Consider the following 19,705-nt stretch of genomic DNA (forward strand, 5'->3'; position numbering starts at 1 on the left):
TGGTATTGCTAGAGCAAGATAAAGTCCTGGGCAGGCGTCAACAGCATGGTACTTGGTAGCAGAGAAACATTTTGTCAAGAAAATTCTCCTCCTGGGCTGGGTGTGGTGGTTCACACCTGTAATCCCAGCCTTTGGGAAGCAGAGGTGAGAGGATCGCTTGAGCCCAGGAGTTTGAGCCAACAGAGTAAGACCCCGTCTCAAAAAAAAAAAAAAAAAAAAAAAAAAAAAGGGAAAAAGAAAAGAAAAAAAAAATTCTCCTTCAAATATTGCAGAATAAAAGATATTGTACAAAATACTTTCATGATGATGTGAACACTAATTCCTGCCTTCCAAAAATGAAGCAGGAGGATAGGCAAGGGCCAAGACCTTTAGTTGAGACTTAGATATCAGATCACACTTTAGGGAGATTATTAGAGTAGCCATTTGAAGGAAGGGTGGATGTGAGGCAAACAAGTCTATAGGCGAGAGGACTGATTGGGTTGTAGACCAAGAGGCAAGAGACAGCAAAGTCCATAACCTCAACAGTGGTGGCAGAGGTGGAGAAGAGGGATGGATTCAAGACATATTGAGGAAATAAAGTCAGCAGAACCTAGTAATTCATTGGAACTGGGAAATTAAAAACAGATGAGAACCAGGAATGGCTTACAGAATTCTGGTTCAGGCTTGAACTGGAACCAACATTTGATAAAGGAAGAGATCCGTCCAACATCTTAGTGAGGCTGCAGTGTCTGCTGCTGCTCTCCGAGCTTCACAATGCCACCCAAGGATGACAAAAAGAACAAGGATGCCGGAAAGTCGGCCAAGAAAGACAAAGACCCGGTGAACAAATCCGGGGGCAAGGCCAAAAAGAAGAAGTGGTCCAAAGGCAAAGTTCGGGACAAGCTCAATAACTTAGTCTTGTTTGACACAGCTACCTATGACAAACTCTCTAAGGAAGTTCCCAACTATAAACTTATAACCCCAGCTGTGGTCTCTGAGAGACTGAAGATTTGAGGCTCTATGGCCAGGGCAGTCCTTCAGGAGCTCCTTAGTAAAGGACTTATCAAACTGGTTTCAAAGCACAGAGCTCAAGTAATTTACACCAGAAATACCAAGGGCGGAGATGCTCCAGCTGCTGGTGAAGATGCATGAATAGGTCCAACCAACTGTACATTTGGAAAAATAAAACTTTATTAAATCAAAAAAAAAAGGAAGATGATCCAATTAGGAGGAATATTATGAGTTCAGATTTATACTTCCTGAGTCAAGGTACTTAAGTGACGTCTCACTGGCAATATCTAGTAAGCAATTAAATGAGTTTAAAGCTCAAGGGTGAGAGATCTATGCTGGAAAGTATATATTTGAGAAATGTCAGCATGTAGGTTGTATTTGAAATAATAGAGTTGATGAATTCTCCAAGAGAGAGTGGAAAAGGATGAGAGATGTAAACAAAGAACCCTTTGGAATGCACTGTTTGAGGGTCAGTTAAAAGAAGAGGAGTATCAAGGACAGCAAGAAAAAAAGAGTCAGAGTGACCTTAGGAGGACAGGGATCAGCAGTAGAAGGGAAAGAGAAAAGTACAGTGAATCAGAAGCCAAAAGGATTGGGGGATGATGGCACAGAAGGGAGCCAAAGAAGGAGCAAACTCCAAAAGGAGGGCTTGAAAGTAGAAATACCAGGCTTCAAATTACTTGCTAGTGGCAACAAATGCCTTCTGGGGCCATTTTGTTGACAGAGCCAGTCGAAGGGACCATTTCCAGATTCAGGTTTCCATCTTACTTCACTGCTTCACCTCAGTTCCTTTTCTGTTAAATAGAAGTAATAATACCTACCTTATTGGTATATTGTGAAGTTTAAATGTATAAATACACAACAATGCTGGGCACAAGGAGGCATTCAATAATATTTGGGTTTTTTTCCTCCCTTTTCCTCTTGTAACTCTTTGAATGAAACCACTCAAATGAATTGACTGATAGTCAAGGCTTTTTTTCTACATATGCAGAGAAAATGTAACTATATCATTTCCATAAAGTTGCAGAAAACTTCTTGGTATCAACCTGAATTTATTTCCCAAATCAAAATCATTTTAATGTCACTCTTAAGGGAGGAGACCACCCCTCATGTTGTCTTATGCCCAATTTCTGCCTCCAAAGAAAGAAGAAGTAAAAACTAAAAGGCAGAAGTGAAATCCACAGGCAGACAGCCCAGTGCCACACCCTGGGCCTGGTTAAAGATCCACCCCTGACCTAACCGGTTATGTTATCTATAGATTCCAGACATTGTATGGAAATGCGTTGTGAAGATCCCTGTCCTGTTCTGTTCCATTCTGATTACCGGTGCACGCAGCCCCCAGTCCCATATCCCCTGCTTGCTCAATCGATCACGACCCTCTCACGCGGACCCCTTTAGAGTTGTAAGCCCTTAAAAGGGACAGGACTTGCTCACTCGGGGAGCTTGGTTTTTAGAGACATGAGTCTTGCCAAAGCTCCCAGCCGAATAAAGCCCTTCCTTCTTTAACTTGGTGTCTGAGGGGTTTTGTCTGCGGCTTGTCCTGCTACATTCTCAGAATTCCTTGTTGTATGAGATTCGGCAACAAAAGTAAAGATAGATTGGGCTAGCCACAGAAGGAGTAGAAAACAATATAATTATCATAGAAGCTATAGATTATTTTTCTTTACTCCTTCTTCCTTAAAGTCAGCTAAATAGAGGCCAGGCACAGTGGCTTACACCTGTAATCCCAGCACTTTGGGAGGCCAAGGCAGGTGGATCACTTGAGGTCAGGAGTTCAAGACCAGCCTGGCCAAGATGATGAAACCCTGTCTCTACTAAAAATACAAAATTAGCCAGGCATGATGGTGCATGCCAGTAGTCCCAGCTACTCGGGAGGCTGGGGCACAAGAATCACTTGAACCTGGGAGGCAGCGGTTGCAGTGAGCCGAGATTGCGCCACCACATTCCAGCCTCAGTGACAAGAGCAGAACTCCGTCTCAAAAAAAAAAAAAAGGTCAGCTAAATAGGCAAAGAAAGACGTACTTCTCCTGGTCTCAACAATCGCATGGTCCAAATATCTAGAGAATCCAGATTTGAAGTGTATATCCTGTAGTCCTTATAGACCATCAAAATGTTACTGAAATTTTTGGCCTTTTTTCTAAGTAAAATAAAATCAGTCTTTTTACAAATCCACAGACTTTAAAAATGTATTTTAATAGTTAAGAATTACATTTAATAAATTTGTAATATTAACTGTTAATTTCCTTCACTCTTTAGTTGGAAGCAAGGTATCATTCTTTCAACCAGATGATGAAGTAGTCGGTAAGTTATAGTTCATAGTCTTATTTCAAATCATCTATTTTACTGTCATCTCTGTTTTTTCTATATAACTATTAATGTTCACTGTGACCTTGCTTCATATAGAAATACTTTCCAGGCCAGGTGTGGTGGCTCACGTCTGTAATCCCAGCACTTTGGGAGGCCAAGGTGGGCGGATCACCTGAGGTCAGGAGTTCAAGACCAAACTGACCAACATGGAAAAACCCCGTCTCTACTAAAAATACAAAATTAGCCAGGCATGGTGGCACATGTCTGTAATCCCAGCTACTCAGAAGACTGAGGCAGGAAAATTGCTTGAACCCGGGAGGCAGAGGTTGTGGTGAGCTGAGATCACACCATTACACTCCAGCCTGGGCAACAAGAATGAAACTCCATCTCAAAAAAAAAAAAAAGAAAGACTTTCCTCATTTTTGAAATTTACTGTCCAATTTCTATTGATGATAAAAATTGGGACCTTGATTGCAATAGCAGAACATTTAAAACTTTTTAATATTTAGCTGTAGAACAATGTTACAGATAAAAAGATAGTCATAGTTTCTGTAGTACTTGGTGTAGCCTAGATTTTCTGGCAGATGCTTAGTCTGTGGCCAGACTGAAGTCTTTAGGGAAAAGGAAAGTCACAAATCACGTTCTTGAAGGCTGCTGACTGACTGGGCCATATAGAAGCTCCATGCACCGTTTCAACTGAAATCATACAGAGCTTTTCTCTTACAAATCTTGTAAAACTAAAAATTGACTTGAAACATTTAATTTATTGTTTTTTTTTTTAAATCAATAGTATTTTTGAAATTTGGCAACCTGTTTGCTAGACAGTCACACAAACATAGGCTATGACTTTTATAGTTGCAACCTGCATCCTAGACAGTAACACAAATATAGGGTATGACTTTTATAGTAGTCTTTGAAATTTCCATTTCTCTGTGGAAGACATAAAGTTAGAAAACATTTATATAGGCCGGGTGCGGTGGCTCAAGCCTGTAATCCCAGCACTTTGGGAGGCCGAGGCGGGCGGATCACGAGGTCAGGAGATCGAGACCATCCTGGCTAACACGGTGAAACCCCGTCTCTACTAAAAAATACCAAAAAAAAAAAAAAAAAAAAGAAAACATTTATATAACATGTGTTATATAACATGTATTAGATAATATATAATAATATATATTATATATTATATATAACATATATTATGCAGTGGCTCACACCTGTAATCCTAGCACTTTGTGAGGCCAAGACAGGGATATCACTGGAGCTCAGTAGTTCAAGACCAGCCTAGGCAACATTGCGAAAGCTCAACTCTACAAAAAAAAATACAAAAATTAGCCAGATGTGGTGGTGCACATCTGTAGTCCCAGCTACTCGGGAGGCTGAGGTGGGAGATTGCCTGAGCCTGGAAGTTTGAGGATGCATTGAGCCATGATCACGCCACTGTACTCCAGCCTGGTGACAGAGAGAGACCTTGTCCAAAAAAAAAAAAAAAAAAGAGAGAAAGAAAAGAAAGAAAGAAAAAATATTTAGCCTTATAGCATGCTTGAAATTCTTAAAGGATAGATTTGTAAGAAGGTTTTCATCAGTATTTTATGGTATTGCCTTTGACTCAGGCATTATCCTGGATAATTGATTATTTCTTTCTTATCTTTTTATTCTGCTCAGGAAATCAGTGGCACTCTGTATTATTCAAGATTCTTTTTGTAAGAAACCAAAAATAAAATCAGACTACCTTAGAAGAAAAATGGGATTTTATTAGAAACATACTCTGGCCGGGTGCGGTGGCTCATGCCTGTGAACACTTTGAGAGGCTGAGGTGGATGGATTACAGGGTCAGGAGTTCAAGACCAGCCTGGCCAACATGGTGAAACTGCGTCTCTACTTATAATACAAAGATTAGCCGGGCATGGTGGTGCATGCCTGTAATCCCAGCTACTGGGGAGGCTGAGGCAGGAGAATTGCTTGAACCCAGGAGGCGGAGGTTGCAGTGAGCCAAGATCACGCCATTGCACTCCAGCCTAGGTGACAGAGCGAGACTCTGTCTCAAAAAAAAAAAAAGAAAAAGAAAAATACTGAGGTATGTTACGGAACCAAACTATAGGAAGGTAGCCATGCATCAAGGATAATTTTGTTTGTTTATTAGTTTGAGACATAGTCTTACTCTCATCCCAGGCTGGAGTGCAGTGGTGTAATCATGGCTCATTGCAGCCTTGAACTCCTAGAGTCAAGCAATCCTCCTGCCTCAGCCTCCTCAATAGCTAGAACCACAGGTGCACACCATGACACCCAACTAATTTAAAAATTTTTCTTTTGTAGAGATGAGGTCTCACTATGTTGACCAGGCTGGCTTTGAACTCCTGGCCTCAAGTGATCCTCCTGCCCTGGCCTCCCAAAGTGTTGGGATTACAAGTGTGAACCACCTTGCCCAACCTATCAGGGACAATTTTTTTTTTGGGGGGATGGAGTCTTGCACTGTCACCTGGGCTGGAATGCAGTGGCGCAATCTCTGTTCACTGCAACCTCCACCTCCCAGGTTCAAACAATTCTCCTGCCTCAGCCTCCCGAGTAGCCAGGATTACAGGTACCCGCCACTATGCCCAGCTAATTTTTTATATTTTTAGTAGAGACAGGGTTTCTCCATGTTGGCCAGGCTGGTCTCGAACTCCTGACCTCATGATTCACCTGCCTCGGCCTCCGAAAGTGCTGGGATTACAGGTGTGAGCCACCACGCCCGGCCCATCAGGGAGAAATTTAGCAAGGAGTCCAGATGCTCCCAAGACTCTGACTTCGTTCTATAACATCAGCCATCATCTTACTATCACTCAGAGGGAAAAGAAGAAAGAGATAGGAGTGGCACAGAGCGCTTCCCTATTTCTGAATTTTTTCTTATCCACACTAGTAATTACTGGAACCTTCCTCAAAATTCCACTGAATAAAATTTGTAATAATACTTACTGGCCTCTCATTAGGAATGAATTTTTGACTTATATGCCTTAAATATCTTATTTTGATTTTTAGGAATTTTGCCCCTGGACTCTGAAGACCCTGGACTTTGTGAAGTTGTTAGAGTACATGAGCATTACTTGGGTATGTAGCAATCCAGTACTTTGGAGCTCACATAAGTCTTACTTCATTGACATATGGTTTAATAACATTTTAATTTTTTTGAATTTACCATGAGTGTTGTACTTAATAAAGTATCATTAACCAGTCATGTATATAAAAAATGTTGGCTGGTCATGTGAATACTTCTAGCTTGTAATTAGTATTCATAAAATTCTTATTCAGACTAAACAATATATAGACCTTTAAGTTTTACTAACACTGCTCATGGTAAGATCTTTGAAAAGTGGTTTCTCTCTTGGCTGTTAAATTATATCCCTAATCAGAATTTAAAATTTTTTTTTTACTCTTGGTTATTGATTGAAACAAAAAATGTACAATATTTAGACAGTGCATGTAGAGTTTGAGACAGGAAAGAATCGAGAACACTCATCTCAGGCTGGGTGTGGTGGCTCACACCTGTAATCCCAGCACTTTGGGAGGCCACGGTGGGCAGATCACCTGAGGCCAGGAGTTTGAGACCAGCCAGGCCAATAGAGCAAAACCCTGTCTCTACTGAAAAGACAAAAAAATTAGCTGGGCCTGGTGGCACACGCCTATAATTCCAGCTACTCAGGAGGCTGAGGCATGAGAATCGCTTGAACTCTGGAGGTGGAGCCGAGATTGCACCACTGCACTATAGCCTGGGTGACAGAGCGAGACTCTGTCTCAAAAAAGAGAAAAAAAAGAACACTCATCTTTGGTTTCTATTGCAAACATCTTTTGACTAGTATTGAGTTTAACTGAAATGTTCATTTTTAATTTTTCTTATGGTTATTTACTTTTTGGATATTTAAAGTACACACACACACACATATACACTTAATGAAACCATATTAAACAGTTGCTTCATCTCCTAAGTAATCAGGAAAGCAATTAAAACCACTTCGAGATAACATTATGCATCCACTAGACTGACAAAAGTTAAAAAGTCTGACCATCAGCCAGGCGCAGTAGCTCACTCTTGTAATCCCAGTACTTTGGGAGGCCGAGGCGAGCAGATCATTTGAGGTCAGGAGTTTGAGACCATCCTAGCCAACATGGTGAAACCCCATCCCTACTAAAAATACAAAAAATCTTAGCTGGGCTATTGATGCATGCCTGTAATCCCAGCTACTCGGGAGGCTGAGACAGGAGAATCACTTGAACCCGGGAGGTGGAGGTTACAGGGAGCCGAGATGGTACCACTGCACTCAGTCTGGGTGACAGAGACTCCATCTCAAAAAAAAAAAAAAAAAATCTGACCATCCAAAGGGTGGGAAGGATGTGGAATGATGGAACCTTTCATGCACTGGAATGTAAGTTGGTACAAATATGTTAGAAAATAATGTAACATTATCTAATTAAGGTAATGATGTATATACATCAGATCTGGTAATTCCACTCATAGTTACGTAGCCTATGGAAATTTGATGTGCACTAGGAGACACACTGTATAAGAGTTCATAGCAGCGTTATTTGTAATAGTGAAAGAAACTGGAAACAGCCTAAATGTCCATCACCAAGCAAATGGATAGTTGAAGATATTCATAGAATGAATTTCTATATAGCCATGAAAATGAGTAAGAGCTAAACATATCAAAGTGAATAATTCTCACAAACAATATTGAGTGAAAAAAGCAAGTTGCAGAAGAATACAAACAGTCCCCATACCATTTATTTATATACAGTTCAAAAATGTACAAAATTAAGCATATGTTATTTAAGGATGCAGAGAAAAGGTAGAGGATGGAAAGTGAGGTGGAAGTTACCTGTGTGAGCAGGGGAGGAAGATGTGGTCAGTGGACACACCAGGACTACAGCGGTACAGCCAGTATATATTTCTTATGCTGGGATTCATTATGTTCTTCATACCATATCCATAGGTGCAAATACACTCTTTTATGTTCTTGAACTATTGAATTAAACCTTTTCCTAGGTTCTCTTCTTAAATAATGTAATATCTAATCAGACCTTTTGGGGACAGAGGCCAATTTGGATTTGGGTCTTCCAAAAGATACATGCACACGTATGTTTATTGCAGCACTATTCACAATAGCAAAGACTTGGAATCAACCCAAATGTCCATCAGTGACAGACTGGATTAAGAAAATGTGGCACATATACACCATGGAATACTATGCAGCCATAAAAAAGGATGAGTTCTTGTCCTTTGTAGGGACATGGATGCAGCTGGAAGCCATCATTCTCAGCAAACTATCGCAAGAACAGAAAACCAAATACCACATGTTCTCACTCATAGGTAGGAACTGAACAATGAGATCACTTGGACACAGGAAGGGGAACATCACACACTGGGTCCTATTGTGGGGGTGGCGGGATAGCATTAGGAGATATACCTCATGTAAATGACGAGTTAATGGGTGCAGCACACCAACATGGCACATGTATACATATGTAACAAACCTGCATGTTGTGCACATGTACCCTAGAACTTAAAGTATAATAAAAAAGAAAAATAGTAATCTTACTCAGTTGGGTCCATACAGTAACTCAAACTAGGCTAACAAATCTTTGACATTTCATTGCTAAAATTATAAATTTAAAGTAATTTTTATTTAAATTAATGTCATTCATTATATCTAAAATTTCCAATAATACTGTATTATTTTATTAAAAATTAATTTCCAAAAGACACTTTTTCAGAGATCTGAGGCCTGTACTTATTGGAATATACATTAAACCTAGATAAGGAGCCAAGTATGTGTCTTCCTTTGAAAGATAAAGATCTCTTTCAAATACCATGCAGTGAAAGTGTCTAATCCATAGCTATTTTGAAATTGTGCAGTTTGAAAATTGAGGATTGCCACTGGCTCCTTTACAGGAAACTATCCTGTTTTTGGCCCCAGAGTTTCCTTGGATGGTTGGCCTTATTGCCCTGTTCTTTTGAGAACGTCGTGAATATGGAGTCTTTTCATTAAGTAACCAAAACTAAATTGCTATAGAAGATAAATTATTAAAAACAACAACAGTTGGCTGGGCGCGGTGGCTCATGCCTGTAATCCCAGCACTTTGGGAGGGTGAGGTGGGTGGATCACCCGAGGTCAGGAGTTCGAGACCAGCCTGGCCAACACGGTGAAACCCCGTCTCTACTAAGAATATAAAAACTAGCCGGGCGTGGTGGTAGGTGCCTGTAATCCCAGCTACTCGGGAGGCTGAGGCAGGAGAATTGCTTGAACTCAGGAGATGGAGGATAGAGTGAGCCAACACAGTGCCACTGCACTCCAGCCTCGGCGACAGAGTGAGACTGTCTCAAAAAAAAGAAAAAAAAAACCAACAACAACCAAACAAGGCCCATTCCTTTAGGCACTGATGAACACTGGAAAGTTATGACATGGACCAGAAGGAGAAAAGCAAATTAGAGCATCCATTTTCTAGCTATGAAGTTTAAGCTAAGACAGGCAAACCACACAAATGACCTTTTTCTTCTAACTTATTTATAAATTAGGAGGATGGATTAAAGTCCAGAAATCCACTAAAGTATATAGAGAAAACAATTGCAGATATTCCTTGAGGAAGAAAACACAACAAAATGTTTCTTTAAAAGAAGTACGACAGGCACGGTGGCTCATACCTGTAATCCCAGCACTTTTGGAGGCCAAGGCGGGTGGAACCCCTGAGGTCAGGAGTTTGAGACCAGCCTGGCCAACATGACAAAACCCCGTCGCTACTAAATATATAAAAAATTAGCCAGGTGTGGTGGCGTACACCTGTAATCCGAGCTACTCGAAAGGATGAGGCACAAGACTGGCTTGAACCCAGGAGACAGAGGTGAGCCAAAATTGCGCCACTGTACTCCAGCCTGGGTGACAGAGTGAGACTCTGTCTCAAAAAAATAAAATAAGATAAAATAAGTACTTTAAGGCTGGGTGTGGTGGCTTACGCCTGTAATCCCAACATTTTGGGAGGTTGAGGTAGGAGGATTGCTTGAGCCCGGGGGTTCAAGACCAGCCTTGGCAACTTGCTTGTCTCTACCAGCAAATAAAATTTTGAAAGAAAGAAAGAAAGAAAGAAAGAAAGAAAGAAAGAGAGAGAGAGAGAGAGAGAGAGAGAGAGAGAGAGAGAGAGAGAGAGAGAGAGAGAGAGAGAGAGAGAGAGAGAGAGAGAGAGAGAAAGAAAGAAAGAAAGAAAGAAAGAAAGAAAGAAAGAAAGAAAGAAAGAAAGAAAGAAAGAAAGAAAAGAAAGAAGGAGGGAGGGAGGGAGGGAAGGAAGGAAGGAAGGAAGGAAGGAAGGAAGGAAGGAAGGAAGGAAGGAAGGAAGGAAGGAAAGACTTTAAGAATGGGCAACATAGCAAGATCATCTCAACAAAAAGTTTGTTTTTTAAAAAAAGAAAAAAACTAGGCCAAGCACAGTAGCTCACACCTATAATCCCAGCACTTTGGGAGGCCAAGGCAGAGCCAATTGCTTGAGCTCGGGAGTCCGAGACTAGCCTGGACAACATGATAAAACCCTGTCTCTATAAGAAATCCAAAAAAAAACTAGATGTGGTGGTATGTGCCTATAGCCCTAGCTGCTTGGGAGGCTGAGAAGGAAGAATTGCTTGAACCTAGGAGGTTGAGGCTACTGTTAGCTGTATTTGCACCACTGCACTCCAGCCTGTCTCCGAAAAAAAGTAGTACTTTAAGAAGGACCTCTTACACAGCAAAGGAAACAGCAGTGTGCAGAGATAGCCTACAGACTGGGAGAAAATGTTGATAAGCTGTACATCTGATAAGCGGTTAATATAGTGATATATAAGGAGCTCAGACAATAGTAGGAAGAAAAAAACAAGTAGAAAAGGGTCAAAGGACCTGAATAGACGTTTCTCAAAAGAAGACGTGAAAAAATACTCGACATCAGTAATCATTAGGGAAATGCAAATTAAAATCACAAAGAAATACCATCTCATACCTGTCAGAATAGCTGCTATCAAAAAGACAAAAGGTAAGTATTGGCAAAAATGTAGAGAAAAGGAAAACTTTGTACGCTGTTGGTGGGAATGTAAATTAGTACAGTCATTATGGAAAGTGTATGAATGTTCCTCAAAAATCAAAACATAGAGTTACCATATGATTCAGCAATCCTCCTTCTGGATATTTTCCCCAGAAACTTTGAAATCAGATGTCTGCACTCCCATGTTCATTGCAGCAATATTCACAACAGCCAAGTTATGGACTCAACCTAAGTGTCCATCAACAGATGAATGAATAATGTGAGATAGATATATACAATGGAATACCGTTGAGCCTTTAAAAAGCAGGAAATTGTGTCATTTGTGACAACATGGATGGAAATGGAGAGCAGAGCACTATGCTGAGTGAAATAAGCCAGGCACAGAAAGACAGATACAGCATGCTCTCACTTCTGTGTGGAATCTAAAACAAACTCATAGAGGCAGAGAGTAGAATGGTGGCTACAGAGGCTGCGGGCTGGGGAGAATGGAGTGTTGGTGGACAAACCATATAAAATCTCAGCTAAACAGGAGGGATATGTTTTTATTTATTTATTTATTTATTTATTTATTTATTTATTTATTTATTTTTGAGACAGAATTCTACTCTTATTGCCCAGGCTGGAGTGCAGTGGCGCCATGTTGGCTCACTGCAACCTCCGCCTCCCAGGTTCAACCATTTCTCCTGCCACAGCCTCCTGAGTAGCTGGGACTACAGGCGCCCGTCACCACGCCCGGCTAATTTTTTGTATTTTTAGTAAAGCCGGGGTTTCTCCTTGTTGGCCAGGCCAGACTCGAACTCCTGACCTCAGGTGATCCACCCACCTCGGCCTCCCAAACTGCTGGGATTACAGGCGTGAGCCACCGCGCCTGGCCAAGGGGTATGTTTTTATTTTCAGTTCTTTGCACAGCATGGTGAGTATAGTTAATAATAGAGTATTGTACATTTCAAAATTGCTGAGAGTAAATTTCAAATGTCTTCATCATAAAATAAGTATTTGAGATGATGGCTATGTTAACTTGCTTGATTTAATTATTCCACATTGTATTCATAAATCATAGCATCACTTTGTGCCCCATAAATTTATACAATTATAATTTGTCAATTTACAATGTAAAAAAAAAAAAGAATGATGACTAACAGTGTGACCTTTAGGCTAGATCCTAGGCACTCTGACTGCGTCTATAAAGGAGGACACTCAGCTAAATAACCTCTAATCTCTGTTGTAGCTCCAACCTTTTATAAAAGGGAATAATTTCAGTTTCCCAGCAAGTTTGTAGGGGGAAATTTTCAGTTCACTACAACTCTATTTTAGTTCCTATTACTTGTGTGGCAATTTTTCTGTATATAATTTTTTTTTTAATTTGTCTTTGGTGTTTTGTTTTTTGTTTATTTGTTTATTTTTGAGACAGGGTCTCCCTCTGTAGCCCAGGCTGCAGTGCAGCGGAATGATCACAGTTTGCTGCAGCCTCATACTCCTGGGCTCAAGCAATCCTCCTACCTCAGCCTCCCAAGTAGCTAGGACAATAGGCATGCACCACCATGCCTGGCTAACTTTTTTTTTGCAGAAACTGGTCGTGCCATGTTGCCCAGGCTGGTCTCTAACTCCTGAGCTCAGGTGATCTTCCCGCCTTGGCCTCCCAAAGTGCTGGCATTACAGGTATGAGCCACTGTGCCTGGCCTTCATGATTGTTTAATGAGTGCTCAATGCTCAGTCACTTTCAACTCAAGTAAGTCTGTTCTTTACCAAACCAAAGAGCTATGTTTCAAACATTCCCCCAAAATGTGATGTTAGTCCTGTTTCTCAAACATGATAATAGAGTTAAAGAGTAGAGTAATTCTTCCAACTCTTTTGTACTTTTCAGTTCTTCAGCAATTCCGTCAAGCCTAAAACTAATTTTATTTTTCATTCAAAATTTTGCACATATTTTCAGCATTGTTGTTTTTATTCCTTTGGACCTAAACTAGAAAGAAATCAAATTATAATTCTTGGATGCTGAAATATGGCTCTCATTTATTTGTTTAATTTTTTTTTTTTTTTTGGTTTTTGGTGTTTGGTTTTTTGAGACAGAGTTGCATTCTTGTTGCCCAGGCTGGAGTGCAATGGCGTGATCTCGGCTTACTGCAACCTCTGCCTCCCGGGTTCAAGCGATTCTCCTGCCTTAGCCTCCCAAGTAGCTGGGATTATAGGCATGCACCACCATGCCTGGCTAATTTGTTTATTGTTAGTAGAGACGGGGTTGCTCCATGTTGGTCAGGCTTATCTCGAACTCCCAACCTCAGGTGCTGTGCCCGCCTTGGCCTCCCAAAGTGCTGGGAGTACAGGTGTGAGCCACTGCACCTGGCCTTATTTGTTTAGTTTTTATAACATAATAACACCTGTGGACCCCCAACACAAAAGCAAGTGTGTTGATATTAACCCACATCTAACCATGCAATTTTAGAACTGTTGAAATTTTTTTTTTTTTTTTTTTTTGAGACGGAGTCTCGCTCTGTCACCCAGGCTGGAGTGCTGTGGCGGGATCTCAGCTCACTGCAAGCTCCGCCTCCCGGGTTCCCGCCATTCTCCTGCCTCAGCCTCCTGAGTAGCCGGGACTACAGGCGCCCGCCACCTCGCCCGGCTAGTTTTTTGTATTTTTTAGTAGAGACGGGGTTTCACCGTGTTAGCCAGGATGGTCTCGATCTCCTGACCTCGTGATCCGCCCGTCTCGGCCTCCCAAAGTGCTGGGATTACAGGCTTGAGCCACCGCGCCTGGCCAGAACTGTTGAAATTTTAAATATAATTTTATTGCAGGTAGTAATTTTTTTTTTTTTTTCCGAGACAAAGTCTTGCCCTGTCATCTAGTCTGGAGTGCAATGACACAATCTCAGCTCACTGCAACCTCCACCTTCAGGGTTCAAGCAATTCTCCTGCCTCAGCCTCCCAAGTAGCTGGAATTTTTAGTAGAGACAGGGTTTCACCATGTTGGCCAGGCTGGGCTCAAACTCCTAACCTCAGGTGATCTACCAGCCTTGGCCTCCCAAAGTGCTGGGATTAGAGGTGTGAGCCACCGCGCCTGGCCGCAGTTAGCATTTCTTTAAGGACAACATGATTGAGTTTTTAATAAAAATATGATAGTTCCAATCCTTTTGATAGAAGATGTTCCCAGTAAGTAAATTATATGTTGACTGAGCATGCACTGTTGAAATAGATGTGCTTTAAAGTCATATATTCACCTTATGAGCTATGTGGCATTAGACAAATTAATCAATTACCCTGAACCGTATTTCATAATCTGTAAAATGGAGAGAATAGCTGTCTTAAAGAGTTACCTAAGGAATAAAGTACTGTGTGTGCTATCACCTGGTGCTTAATATGTTTTTACTGTTTTAATTCTCGGCTCTTGTCTGAGCATTTCAACATGCATGTTTGAATGCTCCACTTCTCCCACTAGATGGCACTAGTTGCTAAATGCAGTGCTGACTACTCTGCCTAGTCCACGGGAATCATTGCTATTAGAGGAAACATTTGAAAGAGCTGGTAAAGACTGTGAAAGTGTTATAAAGTTGATCTTAGGTAAAACAAGAAAGAATTTCTTGGCCAGGCACGGTGGCTCACACCTGTAATCCCAGCACTTTGGGAGGCCAAGGTAGGCAGATCACCTGAGGTCAGGAGTTTGAGACCAGCTTGGCCAACATGGTGAAACCCCGTCTCTACTTAAAAAATACAAAAATTAGCCAGGCATGGTGGCACACACCTGTAATCCCAGCTACTTGGGAGGCTGAGGCAGGAGAATTGCTTGAACCCAGGACGGGGAGGTTGCAGTGAGCCAAGATCGCACCACTGCACTGCAGCCTGGCGACAGAGTGAGACTCCGTATCAAAAAAAAAAAAAAAAAGAATTCCTCGTATTGTGGAAAAATCACATCAGTGTACAGCATAAACACAAAACAAAAATAGCGAAAGGAAAAATCACATCAGTGTACAGCATAAACACAAAACAAAAATAGAGAAACATGTTAAGGAATAGTTTAACGGTCAGATCATGTGGAGCTTTTTAAACTATATTAGGAGTTGCATTTGGTTCCAAGTGCAGTGGAAAGCCATTGATAAATTTTAAGCAGAGAATTGTTAGGATATCATTTATCTTTTTAAAATACCATTCTGGTGCTTCTGTTTTTTAAAGATACTGTTAAAGAGATTGAAAACAGAAGACACAAAGTTGAAAATAATATTTATAGCACATAAACGACTTATCTACAATATATAAAGAATTCCTGTAAAGCTCTAAATAAGAAAAAGACAAAACAATAGAAACATTGATAAACACTTGAAAAAGGAATTCACAGAAGGAATTCCAGATGGGCAATAAACATAGAAGGATGCTCAACCTCTTTTAGTAGTCAGGGAAAGCAAATTAAAATCATAGTAAGAAACTATTACCTACCTTCATAATTGGTAAAAATGTATAAATGTGATCATTCCACAAGTTGACAAGGACATTCGCAGCAACAGGACAGTCCTGTGGGAAAGTAAATTGATGCAGTCACTTTGGAAAGGTGTAGTTAACGAACAGGTAATATACCCTGGGACCTGGGATTTCCACTCCGATTTAAATATCCTAGGAAAAACCATGCACAGTGTAACAATATCTTTCATATACGAACACACTTAGCAGCATTGTTTATAACTGACAAAAACTGGAGACAACACAAATGTTCATCAGCTAAACAATGGATAAGCAAATGAAGGTGTTTTTAATATATTGGAATGCTATAAAACAACAAGAGTGAAAGTGATCTAACAGCCTCATCCACAGAAAGGATGCTTTAAAAACGTAATGTAGAGCATAAAAAGCGAGGTAGAAAAGAATGCATATGGTATGATTCCGGTCAGATAAAGTTTAAAGCCTTGGCAATACAAAATTGTTTTTTGTTTTTTGTTTTTGAGACGGAGTCTAACATTGCCCAGGCTGGAGTGCAGTGGCACGATCTGAGCTCACTGCAACTTCCACCTCCCAGGTTCATGCCATTCTCCTGCCTCAGCCTCCCAAGTACCTGGGACCACAGGTGCCTGCCACCACGCCTGGCTAATTTTTTGTATTTTTAGTAGAGACAGGGTTTCACCGTGTCACCCAGGATGGTCTCAATCTCCTGACCTCGTGATCCGCCGGCCTTGGCCTCCCAAAGTGCTGGGATTACAGGCGTGAGCGCCTGCACCCAGCCATGAAATTGTATTGTTTAGAAATGCGTACTTGAGTGATACAAATGAGAAATTGTATGAGAATGGTGGTGACCTCTGGTGAGGAGAGAAGAGGCTGCTGGGGTGATGGCTGTGGTCTTTCGCCACCAGGATGGTAGTTAACTTTGCATATTTCCTTTATATTTATTCATCCAACTGTATTTTATATTTTACATACTTTTTCTGCATGTGTTTTAAACATTTTAAAAATACACACACACTGACTCCTATGTGGAGAATTATTCATGGGCAATAATGGAAAGTAACGTAGGTGAGAGAGAATGGGAGTGGGGGCTTGGCCCAGGGCCATGGTGGAAGTAGAGATGGAGAGAAATAGATCCAGGAGGTAGGACTCATGGGACTTGCTAACAGATTGTTTTTTCCTGTTCTTTATGATAGTTCATAAACCAGAAAAGGTCACATGGACGGAAGCAGCAGGAAGCATTCGGGATGGAGTACGCGCCTATACAGCTCTGCATTATCTTTCTTATGTCTCTCCTGGAAAATCAGTGCTGATAATGGATGGAGCAAGTGTAGGTGCTAATGGTTTTGTTAAGAAACAGAGCAGCATATAGTAAACTTAGGAAATTTAGCAATGAGCCATCCATTTGCTAATATAATTCTTTGCCAATAGGTTATTGATTGACTTTTTTTCCAGTGTCCTATTTTGTTATAATAAGCAGCTTTTATCAATAGAAGATCAAAGTTAGATTTAGTGTGATTAGTTTATGACTTTGAATCTGCTGGTACATTAAAAAGCAGACAAGCCATTTTTATTCATTCTTGTTAGACAAAGCCTAAGATACCGCATGAGCCCTTGAAGTCATAGTCCAGAACTCCCTACCAGCTTTGTAGCCTATTTCCCACCCTCACACTTACGTTGACCAAGTATTGGCATTTTATATATAGATGGATCACACAAAAGATCAGCACGTCCTAATTTAAACATATTACATATACCAAAACATAGTGCAAGACACTAAAACAATACGTAAAATACTGTCATCTAAAAATGTCAAGAAAAACTTGAAATTAACTTATAGTTCTCTTTTCTAACTGGCTTGTGATGAAATGCTTTCTTCCTGCTTTTCTTTGAAGAAAAGGCAGAGCTGTCTTCAGCATTGGCTTCAGCCTGATGTCCAACATCAGGATAGTAGTGTTTCCCTGAACTTACCCCATGGGTCTGAACAGGATGGAGCTTTTGAAGTGCTTTGATCTTCAAAGAGAGATAGCTGGACTCCCATATGTACTATATAATTAGCTTAGACCATCACACTGACAAGGCCCAGTTTTCTCTTTGCAAGGCCATGTGTCTGAATGTGACCCTCCATCCTTGAAATTATGTGCTGTGGTCACACTGAGTGACAGCTTGTGGTGTGCAGCTTTTCCACCACCCCTTGTAAAGAAGAAAGTCAATCAAATATTTCCACTATTAAAATTGCCCATAACTTTGCTCTTTTCCTATTAGATAACATTTTAAAATATACTAAAGTAACACTAAAGAATTACACTTTATTAAATAATATAAAGAAATCAATTTGATATGGCCTCTGCCCTATGACCGTACACCCACTGTATATTTTTTTTCTACACAGGCATTTGGTACAATAGCTATTCAGTTAGCACATCATAGAGGAGCCAAAGTGATTTCAACAGCATGCAGCCTTGAAGATAAGCAGTGCCTTGAAAGATTCAGACCTCCCATAGGTGGGTAGTATTATGAGCACAGACTTTAAAACAAGGAATTTTGGAGGAAAATCACCTTTAAAAATGTACTTGTAAAACCAAGTACAAAATCCTTGGCCAGGTGCAGTGGCCCACGACTGTAACCCCAGCACCTTGGGAGGCCAGGGTGGGAGGATCACTTGAGCCCAGGAGTTTGAGACCAGCCTGAGCAACATAGAAGACCTCATCTATATATAATCTTAAAAAAAAAAAAAAAGAATTTATAAAATCCCAAATGAAAGTCAGTTTGAAAATGCAGTGTATGTGCTATCTCCCAATTTACTTTTTTTTTTTTTTTTTGAGACAGGGTCTCACTCTGTCACCCAGCTGGAGAACAATGGCACAATCATGGCTCACTGCAGTATGGACCTCCCCAGGGTCAGGCGATCCTCCCACCTCAGCCACCTGAGTAGCTGGGACTGCAGGCATATGCCATCACGCCTGGCTAATTTTTTGTATTTTTTGTAGAGATGGGTTTAGCCATGTTGCCTAGGCTGGTATCAAACTTCTGAGATCAAGCAGTGCACCCACCTTGGCCTCCCAAAGTGCTGGAATTACAGGCATGAGCCACCATATCCAGCCCCAATTTACTTAAGTGATAGTTTTAATTTTAATTACTTACGTTTTTTGTAAACTTACATTTTTCAGTGTTTTTTCCTCTTTGCCCCATTGTTTTCAACAATTTACTCAACTTTGAATTAGGTGAACTTTGATGCAGTTTAGAAACACCTGATGCAGGCTGGGTGCGGAAGAACTAGAGACAAGCCTCAGAGAACTAGCTTCTCCAAGGATATACACCTAGTAAAGAACTGGAATGAGATTTGAACCCAGGCCTGACAGTAAAGCTCACATTGATTTCCATTGTTACATTATGCTTGTGACAGAGATAACCAAGAAATAGAAGGAAGGCAATACAGGGGCTGAAGAAAGGAGGAGAAAAGGAAAAAGAAGAGATTTGAAAATAGAATGGAGAAAGAGAGCACAGGCTGGGCGTGGTGGCTCACACCTGTAATCCCAGCACTTTGGGAGCTGAGGCAGGTGGATCACTTGAGGTCAGGAGTTCAAGACCAGCCTGGCCAACATGATGAAACCCCATCTCTATTAAAAATACAAAAATTAGCTGGGCGTGGTAGCAGGTGCCTGTAATCCCAGCTACTCAGGAGGCTGAGGCAGGAGAATTGGTAGAACCCGGGAGGTGGAGGTTGCAGTGAGTCGCGATCATGTCATTGCACTCCAGTCTGGGCAACAAAGTGAGAGTCCGCCTCAAAAGAAAAAAAAAAGCATGAATGGGCTGGGCACAGTGGCTTACACCTGTAATCCCAGCACTTTGGGAGGCCGAGGCAGGCAGATCACGAGGTCAGGAGATCGAGACCATCCTGGCTAACATGGTGCAACCCGTCTTTACTAAAAATACAAAAAAAAATGAACTAGCG

At 41.0% G+C, this 19,705-nt stretch overlaps 1 protein-coding gene and 1 pseudogene across 8 annotated transcripts in view; both read left to right on the top strand.

The window, feature by feature from the left end:
* Positions 1-19,705, top strand: part of CRYZL1 (crystallin zeta like 1) — a 51,636-nt gene that overhangs the window by 20,976 nt on the left and 10,955 nt on the right. For all 8 annotated transcript variants that reach the window (XR_012090518.1, XM_007964489.3, XM_007964478.3 and 5 more), the window contains 4 exons: positions 3,247-3,291; positions 6,313-6,381; positions 16,947-17,080; positions 18,143-18,254. Coding sequence is in view for 7 of the 8 variants with exons in the window: in XM_007964489.3 (XP_007962680.1) it covers positions 3,247-3,291; positions 6,313-6,381; positions 16,947-17,080; positions 18,143-18,254 (360 nt within the window). In the remaining variant the exon portion in view is untranslated. The remainder of the gene's footprint in view (positions 1-3,246; positions 3,292-6,312; positions 6,382-16,946; positions 17,081-18,142; positions 18,255-19,705) is intronic.
* Positions 246-1,189, top strand: LOC103216729 (small ribosomal subunit protein eS25 pseudogene; annotated as a pseudogene).

The sequence above is a fragment of the Chlorocebus sabaeus genome, chromosome 2 (assembly GCF_047675955.1).
Source record: "Chlorocebus sabaeus isolate Y175 chromosome 2, mChlSab1.0.hap1, whole genome shotgun sequence".
NCBI lineage: Eukaryota > Metazoa > Chordata > Mammalia > Primates > Cercopithecidae > Chlorocebus > Chlorocebus sabaeus.